Consider the following 13,493-nt stretch of genomic DNA (forward strand, 5'->3'; position numbering starts at 1 on the left):
ACACACACACACACACACACACACACACACACACACACACACACACACACACACACACACACACACACACACACACACACACACACACACACACACACACACACACACACACACATACATACACATACATACACATACATACACATACATATACATACATACATGCATATACATACATACATGCATATACATACATACATGCATATACATACATACATGCATATACATACATACATGCATATACATACATACATGCATATACATACATACACATACATACATACATACACATACATACACATACATACACACACATGCATACACACACATACACATACATACACATACATACACATACATACATACACATACATACATACACATACATACATACATACACATATATATACATACATACATATACATACATACATATACATACATACATATGTCTTCCTCTGTCAGAGGCCACAGGTAGTACGTGTTGGCGACAAAATCTCCGCCAGCATCACGCTGAGCACGGGGGCCCCCCAAGGCTGCGTGCTCAGTCCGCTGCTCTTCACCCTCCTGACGCATGACTGCACTGCAACCTACAGCGACAACCGTATCGTGAAGTTTGCTGACGACACGACTCTGGTGGGTCTCATCACCAAGGGAGACGAGACTCAATACAGGCTTGAGGTTGTCCTTCTGACCACGTGGTGCAGGGACAACAACCTCCTGCTGACCGTCGACAAGACCAAGGAGATTGTTGTGGACTTCCGGAAGGGTCACACCCAACACCTGCCGCTGACCATCGACGGTGCTGTGGTGGAGCGAGTGAGCAGCGCCAAGTTCCTGGGGGTGCACATCAGTGAGGATCTCTCCTGGTCCACCAACACCGCATCACTGGCAAAGGAAGCCCAGCGCCGCCTGTACTTCCTGCGGAAACTTAGGCGAGCGAGCGCTCCTCCGGCCGTCATGACTGCATTTTACCGCGGCACCATTGAGAGCGTCCTCTCCAGCTGTATTGCTGTTTGGGGTGGCGGCTGCACTGACTACAACTTGAAGGCCCAGCAGCGCATAGTGAACACGGCTGGTAAGATTGCTGGTGCTTCGCTCCCCTCCTTGAAGGACATTTACACCTCCCATCTCACCCGCAAGGCGACCACGATTGTGAGTGATGCGAGTCACCCCGCTCACTCTTTGTTCGAGCTTCTGCCCTCTGGGAAGAGGTACAGAAGCCTGCGCTCCCGCACCTCCAGACTCTCAAACAGCTTCATACTCCAGGCTGTTAGGATCCTGAACTCGCTCCCCCGTTCTGCGTAGCGTCCTGTACTTTCACTGTCTGAACTGTCTGAATGCACACTGGCTCTTATTATTTATTATTTGTTATTACTCTTATTTATTGTTTGTGCCTTTTTGTTTATGATGTTTTTTACTTTTGCGCTATGCTTGCTGGCTCCGTTATTTATTGTGTTATCTGTTTATTATTTATTCATCACTCATACTATTGATTGTTAGAATTTTTGCCTTCTTGTTTTTATATTGTGTCGCGTACATGTATGTCTATCGTGTTATGTGTCTCGTCACCGTGGGATAGAGAAAAACGTAATTTCGGTCTCTTTGTGTGTTGTGACATGTGGAGAGATTGACAATAAAGCTGACTTTGACATATACATATACATACGCACGCGCGCGCGCACACACACGCGCGCACACACACACACACACACACACACACACATATATACACATACACATATATATATATATACACACACACACACACACATATATATACACACACACATATACACACACACGTATACATACATATACACACACAATATATGTATATATATATATATATATATATATATATATATACACATACATACATACAAATATATATACCGTTTTTTTCCGTGTATAGTGCGCAAAATTTACCTAATTTATTGTCCTAAAATCTGGGGTGCGTATTATACATGGGTACAAAGAAAAAAATTTTTAATTTTTTTTTTTTTTAATTTTTATTTATTTTTTTTAAAGAAAGTCATGGTACAACAATACCAACAACAGGACTGACCGACAAAGTCGTGGAACAAAAAGACAGGGTGACATTACCAAAGACAGGAACAGAATGACAGTAACACATGCAACGATCCAACGGTGAGCGACATACAAATACAAAACACGTTACATCGATTGAGGTGACACAGGGAGAGAGGGGCGACGCGAACAGAAACTATGGCAACCTAGACACATAGCAAAACTGGGGACGAGACATGACAAATCTCCCCCGAAATAAAACTCACCTTTCTTCTTGTTTGTTGTCAATCGCGCATCGCATTCAGCCATCCTGGCCAACACACTTAGTCAGTAAAATACATAATTGACGACACATCGTTTGATGCGATGGTGCAATCCTTGAGAGTGTGTTATTGTCAAATATTTAATCTTTTAATCTCCATCGCGGACCGGACGTCATACGGAGGCCGCCATTACAGATGCGCAGAACGGATGCGCAAGACACGTCAGCTATATTAAGAGCGAGAGTTGTTTTCTTCCTATTAGTTTCAATTCACAGTTTAATTAGCAGTTTCAATCAGCAAATAACAAAATGCGTATTACAGGTAAAATTTCATTTCACAACACTTTGCCTTGTTCCTTTGGTCTCTGCTGTTCATCCTAAAACACAAAGGCGCTCTTTAAGCAATGCGACAGTGAGCGCCCGGCGCGCTGCGGTTGCGCGACCGCACCAAATTAAGCTCCCTGCGCAGTGCGCACTGAGGTCCACTTAAATTTTAGAAAGTACATCAGGACTTTAAAAATATCTTCTAAATTTCAGCGACGGCTCTGTCACAATAATGCTACCAGCGCGGTGCAGTTGGGCGGTCGGCGGCGTGCTACGGTTGAGCGTTCTCTCTCGCGCTCTCTCTCTCGCACACACGCGCACACACGCAAACCGGATATCATACGGAGGCCGCCATTACAGATGCGCAGAACGGATGCGCAAGACACGTCAGCTATATAAAGAGTGAGAGTTCAGTTCTCTACCTAAATCCGTATTACAGGTAATATTTTATTTCACAACACTTTGCCTTGTTCCTTTCGTCTCTGCTGTTCACTTCAAACACGCTCCATGCGACCGCAATGCTCTCGTATCAGACAAGGCTTGCTCGATCACCTGCTCGTTTGCTGTCCCGTGCGCGCACGAGCGCGGTGGTGCGTTTACGGGCAGTCGGAGAAATCAACGCCAACAAAAAAAATTACATCCAGCCTAGTTAAGACCATACTAAAGACTATAAAAATGGGACCCATTGCCTCCCTGCGTGTGTGACAATCATTGGGACTTAAAAAAAAAAAAAAAAAAAAAAAAATTAAATTTTTTTTTTTAAAAAATTCATAAAAATTGGGTGCGTATTATACATGGGTACAAGCTTTTTTCCAGCATCAGCATGCCATTTTTAGGGGTGCGTACTATACATGGGGGCGCACTATACATGGAAAAAAACGGTACACATATACACATGTGTATATACACTTATATATACATATATACATACACTGCTCAAAAAAATTAAAGGAACAGTTTTTTATCAGGGTATGGCATGAATTCAATTAGACTTTTTTGATAAGGTTTTGGTCAGGTACATGGCAGGGGGGGGTGTTAATCAGTTTCAGCTGCATTGGTGTTGATGGAATTAACAACAGGTGCACTAGAGGGGCAACAACGAGATGGTCCCCAAAACAGGACTGATTTTGTGGGTGGAGGCCATTTCAAGTTCCTCCCTCTTGATTTTGTTTAACTGTTTTTCCACAAGCATTGGCTTTAGCTAGAGTTATTATCACGACTGGGAGCTTGCGGTGATTTCTTAACCCTCCTGAAGTTCCGTAGATTGTCCAACTCCTCCAGGATGGCACATCCATGCGTGCTGTTGCAAGAAGATTTGATGTGTCTCCCAGTACAATCTTCAGAGCATGGAGGAAATTCCAGGAGACAGGCAGTTACTCTAGGAGAGCTGGACAGGGCTGTAGACGGTCCTCATTCCATCAGCAGGACCGATATCTGCTGCTTTGTGCAAAGAGGAACAGGTTGAGCACTGGCCGAGCCTTACAGAATGACCTCCAGCAGGCTACTGGTGTGAATGTCTCTGCCCAAACAGTCAGAAACAGACTTCACGAGGGTGGCCTCAGGGAACGACGTTCTGTAGTGTTTCCTGTGCTCATTGCTCAGCACTGTGGAGCTCGATTGGCATTTGCCATAGAACACCAGAATTGGCAAGTCCGCCACTGGCGCCCTATGCTTTTCACAGATGAGATCAGGTTTACCCTGAGCACCTGTGATAGACGTGAAAGGGTTTGAAGAAGCCAAGGAGAGCGCTATGCTGCCTGCAACATCATTCAGCATGACCGGTTCGGTGGTGGGTCAGTGATGGTCTGGGGAAGCATTTCCATGGAGGGACAAAAAGACCTCTACAGGCTATAGAACGGCAGTCTGACTACCATTAGCTATCGGGATGAAATCCTTGCACCCATGGTCAGACCCTACGCTGGTGCAGTAGCTCCTGGGTTCTTCCTGATCCACAACAATGCCCGGCTTATTGTGGCAAGAGTATGCAGACAGTATCTGGAGGATGAACGAATTGACACAATTGAATGGCCCTCACGATCACCTGATCCAAACCCGATAGAACACCTCTGGGACATAATGTTTCGGTCCATCAGACGCCGCCAGGTCGCTCCTCAGACTTTACAGGAGCTCACTGATGCCCTTAGACAGATCTGGGAGGACATATCACAAGACACCATCCGTCATCTCATTAGGAGCATGCCGCGACATTGTCAAGCATGCATACAAGCTCGTGGGGGCCACACAAGATATTGAAAATAATTTTGAGTTGCAGAAATTTAATTTAGGCAAAAAGGACGAGCCTGCCATATCATTTTTTCACTTTGATTTTTGGGGTGTCTGTAAACGGAGTCCTCTGTAAGCTGAAAACTTTTATTTCCATCAAAAGATGTCATCCTTTTGTTCCTGAGACATTAAATTGTCCATATCAGTATAGATATTTCACCATTGAAATCTCATGTGTTTTCAAAGTGTTCCTTTAATTTTTTTGAGCAGGGCATATATAGACACTGATACACACACGTACCTGCACACACACGTACATACACATGCATATACAAATACGTACATATATACACATATGTACATATATATATACATACGTACATATACACATATATATACATAGATATATACACACGTGTATATATATATATATATATATATATATATATATATATATATATATATATATATATATACACATACGTATATACACGTATATACACACATATATGCATACATATATAGACATATACACACACACATATATATACATACATATACAGTGCCTTGCGAAAGTATTCGGCCCAATTTAACCTTTCAACATTTCGCCACATTTCAGGCTTCAAACAAAGATATAATATTTTAGTTTTTTGTCAAGAATCAACAACAAATGGGACACAATCGCGAAGTGGAACGAAATTTATTGGATAATTTAAACTTTTTTAACAAATAAAAAACTGAAAAGTGGGGCGTGCAATATTATTCAGCCCCTTTACTTTCAGTGCAGCAAACTCACTCCAGAAGTTCAGTGAGGATCTTTGAATGATCCAATGTTGTCCTAAATGACTGATGATGATAAATAGAATGCTCCTGTGTGTAATCAAGTCTCCGTATGAATGCACCTGCTCTTTGATAGTCTCAGGGTTCTGTTTAAAGTGCAGAAAGAACCATGAAGACAAAGTAAGACACCAGGCAGGTCCGAGATAATGTTGTGGAGAAGTTTAAAGCTGGATATGGATACAAGAAGATTTCGCAAGCTTTAAACATCTCAAGGAGCACTGTGCAAGCAATTACCGTTTTTTTTCCATGTGTAATGCGCCCCCATGTATAATACGCACCCTAAAAATGGCATGTCAATGCTGGAAAAAAGCCTGTACCCATGTATAATACGCACCCAAATTTTTATTTATTTATTTTTTTTAACGTCCCAATGATTGTCACACACGCATCTGGGTGTGGTGAAATTTGTCCTCTGCATTTGACCCATCCCTGTGTGATTTTGATCCATCCCCTGGGGGAGAGGGGAGCAGTGAGCAGCAGCGGCGCCGCGCTCGGGAATCATTTGGTGATCTAACCCCCCAATTCCAACCCTTAATGCTGAGTGCCAAGCAGGGAGCCAATGGGTCCCATTTTTATAGTCTTTGGTATGGTCTTAACTAGGCTGGATGTATTTTTTTTGTTGGCGTTGATTTCTCCGACTGCCCGTAAAGGCACCACCGCGATCAGTTAGGTTAAAATGAAAAGTGCGGACATGTGAAAAAGGCGTGCGGACATGTGAAAAAGGCGGCTCTGTATGGGAGAGAAGTTGAAGAGGAATAAAAACACCCTTGGAAACCAAAACTTGCCCCTCGTCGTGACTCGGAGCCGTAACAAATGTTTCGGATTTGTGTAGGGTACATTGTGACAGCAAACGAGCAGGTGATCGAGCAAGCGTCTGATACCAGAGCATTGCGTTCGTATGGAGCGTGTTTGAAGTGAACAGCAGAGACGAAAGGAACAAGGCAAAGTGTTACCTGTAATACGTATTTTGTTATTTGCTGATTGTATTAAACTATCACATTCATTGTCAGTCAAGAAGAGAAGAGGACTATTCGCATCGGATCCATAGTGCGCATGCGCAGTGATACTGCCTCCGTATGACGTCCAGTCCGCGATGGAGATTAAAAACCAAACAATATTTGACAATAACACAGGTCTTTGGGAATGTCACCCTGTCTTTTTGTTCCACGTCTTTGTCAGTCAGTCCTGTTGTTGCTTTGTTAGAGAGTTATGTTAGTTTACCAAGTCTGTGTTTTGAGTTCCTCCAATGAACCCTGGTCCAAGCTGCACTTGGTCGCCCTGCTCCTTTCTACACTCCATCCGTGACAAGATTTTCTTCAAAAATTGTTGTACTATGGTTTTCTTCTTCTTCAAAAAAAAAAAAAAGAATTTAAACAATATATATATATATATATATATATTTAAAAATTCTACCCATGCATAATGCGCACCCCAGATTTTAGGACAATAAATTAGTTAAATTTTGCGCATTATACATGGAAAGAAACGGTATATTGAAATGGAAGGAGTATCAGACCACTGCAAATTTACCAAGACCCGGCCGTCCCTCCAAACTTTCATCTCAAACAAGGAGAAGACTGATTAGAGATGCAGCCAAGAGACCCATGATCACTCTGGATGAACTGCAGATAACTACAGCTGAGGTGGGAGAGTCTGTCCATAGGACAACAATCAGTCGTGCACTGCACAAATCTGGCCTTTATGGAAGAGTGGCAAGAAGAAAGCCATTTCTTCAAGTTTGCCACAAGCCACCTAGGAGACACACCAAACATGTGGAAGAAGGTGCTCTGGTCAGATGAAACCAAAATCGAACTTTTTGGCCACAATGCAAAACGATATGTTTGGCGTAAAAGCAACACAGCTCATCACCCTGAACACACCATCCCCACTGTCAAACATGGTGGTGGCAGCATCATGGTTTGAGCCTGCTTTTCTTCAGCAGGGACAGGGAAGATGGTTAAAATTGATGTGAAGATGGATGGAGCCAAATACAGGACCATTCTGGAAGGTAAACCTGTTGGAGTCTGCAAAAGACCTGGGACTGGGACAGAGATTTATCTTCCAACAGGACAATGATACACAACATAAAGCCAAATCTACAATGGAAGGGTTCACAAATAGACGTATCCAGGTGTTAGAATGGCCAAGTCAAACTCCAGACCTGAATCCAATCGAGAATCTGTGGAAAGAGCTGAAGACTGCTGTTCACAAACGCTCTCCATCCAACCTCACTGAGCTCGAGCTGTTTTGCAAGGAAGAATGGACAAGAATTCCAGTCTCTCGATGTGCAAAACTGATAGAGACATACCCCAGGCGACTTGCAACTGTAATTGCAGCAAAAGGTGGCGCTACAAAGTATTAGCGCAAGGGGGCCGAATAATATTGCACGCCCCACTTTTCAGTTTTTTATTTGTTGAAAAAGTTTAAATTATCCAATCAATTGTGTCCCACTTGTTGTTGATTCTTGACAAAAAATTAAACTTTTATATCTTTATGTTTGAAGCCTGAAATGTCGCGAAATGTTGAAAGGTTCAAGGGGGCCGAATACTTTTGCAAGGCACTGTATAGACCAGGGGTGGGCAAACATTTTGACTCGCGGGCCGAACTGGGTTCTAAATTTGGACCGGAGGGCCGAACCAGGAGCAGATGGACGTAGTGTTTGTGTGAAGTAATATAAGCGACCTGTAAAGCATTGCATAAAAGATTTTGGCCTTTAGTAGGTAGTAAAGCATGGATATTCCAAGTTTTTTTGAAAACAAATGCATTTACAGCATTTAAAAAAAAAAAAAAAAAAAAAAAAAAATCACTAAAAACCTGCGATTCGGCTGGAGTTTGTTTTCTCTCCCTCTCGACCCCCTCCCTCCCCCCTCCCCGGCCGGGGAGGTGGTTAGGTGGCACCCATGCTGACAGCAGCTATCTGGATTCTTGTGGGCCAATTCAGGATGGGGGAACTGCAGCTCAACCTCCTCGAAGACACTGTCAGGACAATTGAGGGCTCCTTCGGCAGCCCTCTGCTCTGACATGGACATCCACTTTTTATTTCATTGATTTTCATGTTGTAACATTTGTGCCCTCTCTGCATCCATTTCAACCTGGTGATCCTGAAAGGGGGATCCTTCCATCTGTGGTCCCTTCTCAAGGTTTCTAATTTTCCCCCGGTAGTTTTTTTTTTAGTTTTTCCTTGCCCTTTTGGGATCTTAAGATCAGGGGATGCTTTGAGAATAATTGTCAATTTCTGTCTATGTGAAGCCCTTTGAGACTGCTTGTGATTTAGGGCTATACAAATAAACTTGACTTGACTATCAGTGATTCTCATAAAATACGACACTGCTATTATGAATAACAGTCTCCATCACTTCAGTGCCTGCAGGTCAGATTAATGAAAGATGTTTATCTTATGAGATCACATCAAACGGCAAACATTCTGACCAAATATATCATGATCTTGAAGAATCGGTGAAAGCATACATCCAAATAATCAAAACGGCAACACGGTGAGGGGTATCTGAAAATCAAACCAGAGTTTTAACTCACAAACACCTGGTAGCAGAGGTGAGGAAACGGGAAACACTTCCTTAAAGTAAGCCTTAAGAACTTTACAGGTTAAGATTAGTCGCAAACAGGTGGTGCATCAATGTCCTTGAGCATCCTGCATTGTTTGAAAATGAGAATGGTCGCTAGTTATAATCCCTGCTGTGTACAAATCATATTCAAAATGCATTTTTTTACAACAAACTTGAGAGCCTCCCCTTCATTTTCAGTGGGAACAGTGTTGTTGGTCTCCCTATTTTGCTAGTGCGTCATAGTCTGGAGTAAAATTTGTTGTGGCAATTCTTAGGAGAGATCCGAGGTGTTGGTCCGTGTACCTTGATCTGTGACAGGTTGATGTTGATGTGGCTGAACGTCATGTCGCGTACGTCGAGCCAAATTGGCCACTCTTTTTTTAAACACTCGGCACTGTGTCCACCTTGCTTTTCCTTGGGCGACTCATTTTAATAGAAGGATTCCAGGGGAAGGTTTGTGGGTGGCTTTAGCGTAAAACTGTATCTGAAAGCTCAGCGCGCAAATTACAAGAATACTGTCGTCACAGCCCACGCTCTAAATTCGAGACTGATACAAATAGAGCGCGAGTGCCCCATGTCCGTACTACTGAGTACGTACACGCACTTGTGAGTGTGCACCGAGCTTTCTGACACGGCTTCCCCATCTACAGGGGAAACGCAGTCATTGCAGGCAAAATGACCAAAACAATGTTTAATAATACAATTTATTCAGGGTTGGCGGGCCGGATTAAACGGTCCCGTGGGCCGGATGTGGCCCGCGGGCCGTAGTTTGCCCACCCCTGGTATAGACATATACACACATACATACATGAATATATATACATACAAATATATCCATCCATCCATCCATCCATCCATCCATCCATCCATCCATCCATCCATCTTCTTCCGCTTATCCGGGGTCGGGTCGCGGGGGCAGCAGCTTCAGGATGGACTCCCAGACTTCCCTCTCCCCAGCCAAGGATGACCGAACTCCTCACCCTCCTGCGGAGAAAACTCGTTTCGGCCGCTTGTACCCGGGATCTCGTTCTTTCGGTCACGACCCATATCTCGTGACCATAGGTGAGGGTAGGAGCGTAAATCGACCGGTAAATTGAGAGCTTTGCCTTTTGGCTCAGCTCTCTCTTTACCACGACGGACCGGTACAGAGTCCGCATTACTGCCGACGCTGCACTGATCCAAAGTCAAAGTCTGCTTTATTGTCAACGTCTTCACATGCCGAGACACACAAAGAGATCGAAATTACGTTTTCTCTATCCCACGGTGACAAGACATATTACACGATAGACATACAAGTAAACGACGCAATATAAAAAACAAGAAGGCACAAACAATAAATAATAAGACTACACCGTGTTCCAAATTAATATGCAAATGATATTTATCTCAGATTTTCCTAAATAGTCGATGCAAATGAGTCAGCATAATTTTCAAGTCATCAACCATTAGTTTAATGAATTCGAATGTTATTGAACAAACCTCCCAATGATAACAGAATTTTTCAAAAATAAAAAACTTAAAATGCACTGTTCCAAATTATTACGCACAACAGAGTTTTATAACATTTTATAGGTTGTTATGAACTGAAATGCTCATCTTTAGAATTTACAGCATTAGGAGGTCATATTTACTGAAATCAAAAGCTATTTCAATCAAAAACATCTTAACAGGTCAAGTTACATTTTAACATAGGACCCTTTATTTGATAGTAGCTTCACAATTCTTGCATCCATTGACCTTGTGAGTTTTTGGAGAGTTTCTGCTTGAATTTCTTTGCAGGATGTCAGAATAGCCTCCCAGAGCTGCTGTTTGGATGTGAACTGCCTCCCACCCTCATAGATCTTTTCCTTGAGGATGCTCCAAAGGTTCTCAATAGGGTTGAGGTCAGGGGAGGATGGGGGCCACACCATGAGTTTCTCTCCTTTTATGCCCATAGCAGCCAATGATGCAGAGGTATTCCTTGCAGCATGAGATGGTGCATTGTCATGCATGAAGATGATTTTGCTACGGAAAGCACGGTTCTTCTTTTTGTACCATGGAAGAAAGTGGTCAGTCAGAAACTCCACATACTTTACAGATGTCATTTTCACACCTTCAGGGACCCTAAAGGGGCCAACCAGCTCTCTCCCCATGATTCCGGCCCAAAACATGACTCCGCCACCTCCTTGCTGACGTCGCAGCCTTGTTGGGACATGGTGGCCGTCCACCAACCATCCACGACTCCATCCATCTGGACCATCCAAGGTTGCACGGCACTCATCAGTGAACAAGACTGTTTGAAAATTAGTCTTCATGTATTCCTGGGCCCACTGCAGCCGTTTCTGCTTGTGAGCGTTGTTTAGGGGTGGCCGAATAGAGGGTTTACGCATAACTGCAAGACTCTGGAGGATCCTACACCTTGATGTTCGTGGGACTCCAGAGGCACCAGCAGCTTCAAATATCTGTTTGCTACTCTGTAATGGCATTTTAGCAGCTGCTCTCTTAATCCGATGTTTTTGTCTGGCAGAAACCTTCCTCGTTGTGCCTTTATCTGCACGAACCCGTGTGTGCTCTGAATCAGCCACAAATCTCTTTACAGTACGATGATCACGCTTAAGTTTTCGTGAAATATCTAAGGTCTTCATACCTTGTCCAAGGCATTGAACTATTTCACGCTTTTCGACAGCAGAGAGATCCTTTTTCTTTCCCATGTTGCTTGGAAATGGTCATCTGCTTAATAATGTGGAACGCCATTCTTAAGTAGTTTTTCCTTAATTGGGCTCACCTGGCAGACTAATTATCACAGGTGTCTGAGATTGATTTCAGTGATCCAAAGAGCCCTGACACACAATACCGTCCATGAGTTTAATTGAAAAACAAAAAATGTAATCTTTATGACACTTAAATACAATTTGCATAATAATTTGGAACACGGTGTAATAATAAATAAACAGATAATCTCGCACTCCATCCTCCCCTCACTCGTGAACAAGACCCCAAGATACTTAAACTCCTCCACTTGGGGCAGGATCTCATCCCCGATCCGGCCGGAGAGGGCATTCCACCCTTTTCCGATCGAGGACCATGGACTCGGATTTGGAGGTGCTGACCCTCATCCCGACCGCTTCACACTCTGCTGCGAACCGCTCCAGTGAGAGCTGGAGATCACGGCCTGAAGAAGCCAACAGCACCACGTCGTCTGCAAAAAACAGAGACGTGATGCTGAGGTCCCCAGACCGGACACCCTCCACGCCTTGGCTGCGCCTAGAAATTCTGTCCATAAAAATTATGAAAAGAATTGATGACAAAGGGCAGCCTTGGCAGAGTCCAACCCTCACTGGGAACGAACCGCCCTTATCAGTTTGCTCGGTACCCCGTACTCCCGAAGCACCCCCCACAGAACCTCCCGAGGGACACGTTCGAACGCCTTCTCCAAGTCCACAAAACACATGTGGACTAGTTGGGCGAACTCCCATGCACCCTCAAGGATCCTGCTGAGGGTGAAGAGCTGGTCCACTGTTCCACGGCCAGGACGAAAGCCACACTGTTCCTCCTGAATCCGAGGTTCGACCTCCCGACGGACCCTCCTCTCCAGCACCCCTGAATAGACCTTAACCAGAGAGGCTGAGGAGTGTAATTCCCCTGTAATTGGAACACACCCTCCGGTCCCCCGTCTTAAAGAGGGGAACCACCACCCCAATCTGCCATTCCAGAGGCACTGTCCCTGATGTCCACACGATGTTGTAGAGACGTGTCAGCCATGACAGCCCCACAACATCCAGAGCCCTTAAGAAATCCGGGCAGATCTCATCCACCCCCGGGGCCTTGCCACCGAGGAGTTTTTTAACTACCTCAGTGACTTCGGCCCCAGAGATTGGAGAGTCCGCCTCAGAGTCCCCAGGCCCTGCTTCCACAATGGAAGGCGTGTAGGTGGAATTGAGGAGGTCTTCGAAGTATTCTCCCCACCGACACACGACGTCCCGAGTCGAGGTCAGCAGCACGCCATCTCCACTGTAAACAGTGTTAACGTTGCACTGCTTCCCCCTCCTGAGACGCCGGATGGTGGACCAGAATTTCCTCGAAGCCGTCCGGAAGTCATTCTCCATGGCCTCGCCAAACTCCTCCCACGCCCGGGTTTTTGCCTCAGCAACCGCCGAAGCCGCGTTCCGTTTGGCCACCCGGTACCCGTCAGCTGCCTCCGGAGTCCCGCAGGCCAAAACGGCCCGATAGGACTCCTTCTTCAGCTTGACGGCATCCCTTACCGCCGGTGT

The 13,493-nt window shown here is 44.5% G+C and overlaps 1 protein-coding gene across 11 annotated transcripts in view; it reads right to left on the reverse strand.

Moving 5' to 3' along the window:
- The window catches only part of LOC133166154 (SUN domain-containing ossification factor-like), an 84,167-nt gene that overhangs the window by 4,326 nt on the left and 66,348 nt on the right, over positions 1 to 13,493 (reverse strand). For 2 of the 11 annotated variants that reach the window (XM_061296194.1, XM_061296193.1), the window contains exon 25: positions 447 to 590. The exons of 5 other annotated variants lie outside the window; for them this stretch is intronic. In XM_061296194.1, the coding sequence (XP_061152178.1) occupies positions 462 to 590 (129 nt within the window). In that variant the 3' untranslated portion in view covers positions 447 to 461. Of the gene's footprint in view, positions 1 to 446; positions 591 to 3,562; positions 4,768 to 9,929; positions 10,228 to 13,493 lie in introns of those variants that run through there. 4 more of the 11 variants (XM_061296199.1, XM_061296198.1, XM_061296196.1 and 1 more) reach the window with 2 other exon arrangements.

Source organism: Syngnathus typhle, linkage group LG13, assembly GCF_033458585.1.
Source record: "Syngnathus typhle isolate RoL2023-S1 ecotype Sweden linkage group LG13, RoL_Styp_1.0, whole genome shotgun sequence".
NCBI classification, from domain to species: domain Eukaryota; kingdom Metazoa; phylum Chordata; class Actinopteri; order Syngnathiformes; family Syngnathidae; genus Syngnathus; species Syngnathus typhle.